The sequence below is a fragment of the Trypanosoma conorhini genome, assembly GCF_003719485.1.
Source record: "Trypanosoma conorhini strain 025E chromosome Unknown Tco_14.4_contig_00121, whole genome shotgun sequence".
Lineage (NCBI taxonomy): Eukaryota > Euglenozoa > Kinetoplastea > Trypanosomatida > Trypanosomatidae > Trypanosoma > Trypanosoma conorhini.
The window spans coordinates 1-4,485 of record NW_021704210.1 but is presented as its reverse complement, the minus strand read 5'-3'; the positions used below and the strand labels follow the sequence as shown (position 1 = coordinate 4,485).

General features: G+C 60.2%; 2 protein-coding genes across 2 annotated transcripts in view, besides 3 other annotated features; both read left to right on the top strand.

The window, feature by feature from the left end:
• The window catches only part of Tco025E_02881 (uncharacterized protein), a gene marked incomplete at both ends in the record, with an annotated part of 876 nt that extends 775 nt beyond the window's left edge, over positions 1 to 101 (top strand). Inside the window, one exon of the mRNA XM_029369804.1 lies at positions 1 to 101. This exon is cut by the window's left edge and continues 775 nt beyond it. Within this exon, the coding sequence (XP_029230043.1) occupies positions 1 to 101 (101 nt within the window).
• An 11-nt stretch (positions 102 to 112) lies between these two features.
• On the top strand, positions 113 to 4,015 carry Tco025E_02880 (uncharacterized protein; the record flags this gene model as incomplete). Its single annotated transcript, XM_029369803.1, has 1 exon — positions 113 to 4,015. One exon carries the CDS (start codon positions 113 to 115, stop codon positions 4,013 to 4,015), a length of 3,903 nt encoding a protein of 1,300 aa, XP_029230042.1.
• Positions 4,016 to 4,052: 37 nt separating this feature from the next.
• Positions 4,053 to 4,081: a microsatellite.
• A 198-nt stretch (positions 4,082 to 4,279) lies between these two features.
• Positions 4,280 to 4,321: a microsatellite.
• A 48-nt stretch (positions 4,322 to 4,369) lies between these two features.
• Positions 4,370 to 4,448: a sequence feature (A-rich).
• Positions 4,449 to 4,485: the final 37 nt, after the last annotated feature.

Below are 4,485 nucleotides of genomic sequence, written 5' to 3'. Positions count from 1 at the left end.
GAGCAGTCGCCAAAGGAGTCAGGCGAACACAATGGAGAAATGGGGCCCAAGGGAGGAGCCGGCGGCTCAGGCAAACTCGAAAGAGCTGTCCACGGAGGTAACACCGCCCACTATGCCACTGGCAAAGCAACAGCTCAACTCGAATGCGGAGTCATTTCCCCCGCGGGGTAAGAGTAAACCGAGGCAGCCGTCCGCCACTTTTCCCACACCCAAGTACAGGCAGCCAAACTCTCCCCCCGTGGCAGACTTGCGGGCGGGCAGCTCAAGGACGCCAATGCAGCAGCCACTACCGCCGCCTCCCATGTACCAGGCGCCGATTATGGTCTCGCCGTTGGTGCCAGCAACACTACCGCCGCCGCCACCGCCACCACCGCAGGTGCCATTTTATATCACACAACATGGCATGCCACCGCCGCCACCGCCGCCACCGCCGCCACCGCCGCCACCGCCACCACCGCCGTCCTCTATGATGTCGCCTTTCATTTCGGGAATTGGAGCACTTCCGCCACCGTCGTCGTCGCCGCCGCCGCCGCCGAAGGCGCCTCCACCACCGTTCTTGCAAGCGCCGTGTGGCCCCATCCCGTTCAACGCTCCAATGGGACTTCCCATTCAGGCAATGTTGATGGCAAAAGGCCCCGACCAGAGCTTTTTGTCCTCGTTGTTTCCCAACGGTGCAATGCCACCACCACCACCACCACCACCGCCGCCGCCATCGTTTGCAGCATCATTGTTAGCGGCTGCTCAGAAACAGCTACAACAGCCGCCGCCGCCGCCGCCGCCACCACCACCGCCTCCTGGAATACCTCCAGCAAGGACGCAAGTCGCTCGCGTGAGTGTTGGTAATGCTTCCTTGGCAGCTCTGGTGTCGAAGGAGCCGCCAAAGTTTTCGTGTGTGCTGCTTTCCGGCATTCCTGCGGTTGGTAAGACCACAATGGGGCGTGAACTGGTAAATGAGCTGCGGCGGGACGGACTTGGGTGGATTTTCTTTTCTGGCGCCGACTTTCTCGCGGGGGCGACGGCGAAACGCCCAGTGTGGGAGACCACCAGGGGGGTTTTTGATGCGCTGCAGAAGCGCCTGGATGAGCTGCTCGAGCAGCAGCGTAGTGAGCGTAACGTGAAGGGGCTTGTGATTGACAAAAATGTGAAGGGGATTGAGGACGTCTACTACCTTGCCTCGCTGCTCAAGGCGAGGCAGATTCCATTTGTCGGCATTGTGGGAATGGAGGCGGGCGACGACACTGTGCTGCTAAAACGCATGGGTGGTGGTGAGGAGATGCGGGAGAAGATCAAGTACCACCGCGTGATACATGCCAGGGTGCGTGCCCTTGCAAAGGCCGCGGGGATGTACCGCGAGATTGACGCGACGAAGTCGAAGGAGGAGGTTTTAAACGCCCTGCGCACAATGGTGCTTGGCTGCTGTGCACAGCCCCCGCAACGCGGCATCCGGACCGACTTCTACGCCGGCTCCACGGTAACGACGATGGTTGACGACCATGCGGAGTACTACGACGTCGTTACCCGCGTCCTGGAGCTCCTGCGGTCGCCGACGGGGCTCTCCCACTACCCCGGCACGATGGACTTTACGCCCTTTTCAACGCGGGAGATGTCTGACAAGAATCGGGCCTCTGCAATAAAAACGTACTACGGTGTCCGGCGCCTGAACGACGGCGTTCGCCATCTGCTGATGTACCGTGACTCAAAGTTCTACCTCGTCCCGACGCACCTCAAGGCCGTGCTGCGGATGCCCGAGAAGGCGTGGCTGGGAAGCAAGCTCGACTCCATTGGGTGCTTTGTGCTTGAGGGCGACTTAGTGCGGCTTTCCAAGGACCGCTGCTGCGAGAAGTTTCTTGTCTTTGACGTTCTCTACTGGAGTGACGCGGCGCGGCCGGGGGTGAATCAAGCGGCGCCAATGAACTGGGTGGAGCGGCAGGCCCTGCTCGACACCCACCTCTGCGCCGAGAGCAAGGCATTCTTTCCCCCGGGGTCTGACTGCGTTGTGCTGCACCAGGCGACGTCGAAGTTGGAGCGCATCTTCGACTTCTTGAACGCCGGCGAGGACGCCTTGGAGGGGATCCTGTTTCAGCCCATCAGTTCTGCCCACGGCTTTGACAAGGTGTACGTCTGGCGCCCGCCATCGAAGCTCACGATTGATTTCCGCATTGGCGCGTTAATAAGCACCACCACCGAGGCGAATGAAGCGGAAGATGACGCTAACGGTGCGGCAGCGGCAGCGGCAGCGGTGGAGGCGGAGGTGGCGGCTGCGGTGAAAAGTAATGTTACCAGCCCCTCCTCTACCCCCGCGCGGCGGTCGCAGTCAAAGATGCAGTCAAACCCACCGCCGTCCGACCTGCTTCAGTTGTCCGGCACACATTCTTTAGGCCAAAGCATGAACAGTGCGGGGGGATTAGGGCGAAGCGTACTCTCCGAGAACGTGCCTACACGCACGTTTGAGCTGGAGGTGTATGACAAGCACGAAAAGGAGTATGTCCAGTTTGAGGAATGCACGGTTGAGGTGAAGCACCCCGACGTGGTGGAAGGTTGCATCTGCACCTGTGTCCTGGCAGAGGAGAAGAGTCGCTCTTGGACCTTTCAGCGCATTCGCTACGATGTGCTTCGCCCTGCGTATAAGCGGGACGTGACGTCGTTGCTTGAGCATTGCATTATTCCCAAGTCCAAGTTGTTGCACTGGCTGGTCCACGACAAGATTGTCCCGCAGACGCCGAATGAGACCCCGGTCATGGCGGCTCTGTCACCACCGCTGCCGCCGCCGCCGCCGCCGCCGCCGCCGCCGCCCGCAGTCTCGGGACCAGGGGCGTCAAAGTCCCCGGCGCAGCATCCCCTGACCCTGCCCACGTACGCCACTGCGGTCAGGATGCAGCAAAGTAACGCCCAGCCGCATGCGGCGCTGCGGATGTCGCCGCCCCCGATCGAGATGGCGGCACCCTCCCATGCGCTGCCGCTGCCGGGCGTGCACACGCGAGGCTCGCAAACTCGGGTGACCGCCTCGCCAATGCACACGTCCACCCCCCCTAATGTCCACAGCGCGTTGCACGCTCCGGCGGCGGAGCCCGCAACCGCCACACTTAAGCCCTGCAATGCGGCCAACGACGCAAACGCGCTCACGGCACTGCAGCTTCTATCGACGATGGTCTCTTCGGTGCACATTGTGCGGACGGACGAAACGGAGGAGCCGGCCAAAGCTGCCTCCAAGACCAGTCACCGCCGCAACCAGCAGCAAGGGAGCGATGCCCGCGGGTCATGCCAGGGCCAAGAGATGCATGAAACCGATAAGCGAGGCAACAACCGGGCGTCACGCCAGGGCGGCAAAAAGGCGACGCCTGCCGTAGACCATTGTGCGCAGTGCCTTAAGAAGAAGCAGTCCGAGGATCTTCGTCTTGACCGGCAGGACAGTAAGTATTACTGCTACAGCTGTTGGGCAAAGCTGGGATGGGAGTTCTGTCGGGAGTGTGGGGAGTTTAATAAGGGCTGCCGGGAGCGCACGCGCCGCCGCGTGGGCGAGTTCTACTGCAACACTTGCTGGTCCAGCTTCAACAAGGGGGACGAGGAGGCGACGAAGAGGGAGAACCCAACCCCCACCAGCTCTAATGGGCAAAAGCAGCAAAAGCAGAGGCAGAAGCAGCAGCAGCAGCAGCAGCAGCAGCAGCAGCAGCATGTGGTGGAGGATGGCCCCGCCGCAGCGGCGGCGGATGAAAAGAAGACGAAGAAGCGGAGGCCTGCGGAGCGTAAGAGCTCGAGGAAGTCACAAAGCGACGAGGAGAAGGTGAATGCCGCGTCTACAGCGGATGATGAGAACAATAACACGAGCTTGCCAAACAACTTCACTGCTTCGGAGTCAGAAAATGCGGGTCAATCCGATTCCAATGGGAAACAAAGCAAAAAAAGTGTCGTTGAAAGGGAGACACCGTGTGAAATAAATCAAGGTGAGATTGAGTCTGCGCCGCAGCCCACGCAGGAGGTCGTTGCCCCCAACCAGGTGGATGTGGCGGTGGAGTGAACTCTGCGTGTGAGGCGCTAACGCGAGCTCTAAACGCGTGTGCGTGTGTGTGCGTGTGTGTGCGTGCTTCTTCGACGGTTTGGTAATTGTGTGTACGCGTGTATTTTTTTTTATACGTTTCACTGACTCCTTTTTTTGTTTGCTGGCTTGTTTTACCTGTTTTTGGTTTTGCTCATAGTGTCGCCTCTGCGCTGTGTGCCTTCGGAGTGGGCGCAGACGCCGTTGTGCCCCACGCGCCATGCACCACCGCGGGCGGGCGGCCGCGTTTGTGTGCGGGGTTTGTGTGTGTGTCTGTGCGTTTGTGTGCGGGGCTCTCGGGCTGCGGCGGACAACTGAGGCAGCAGCAACTAACCGTTTTTTTTTGTTTGTTTGTTTGTTTGTTTGCGTGTGTGTCTTTTTTTTCTTCTTCCCCTTTTCCCTTTTTTTTCTTTTTGAAGCGTCCCGTCTCCTCGCCGTACCCACCGCCCCCC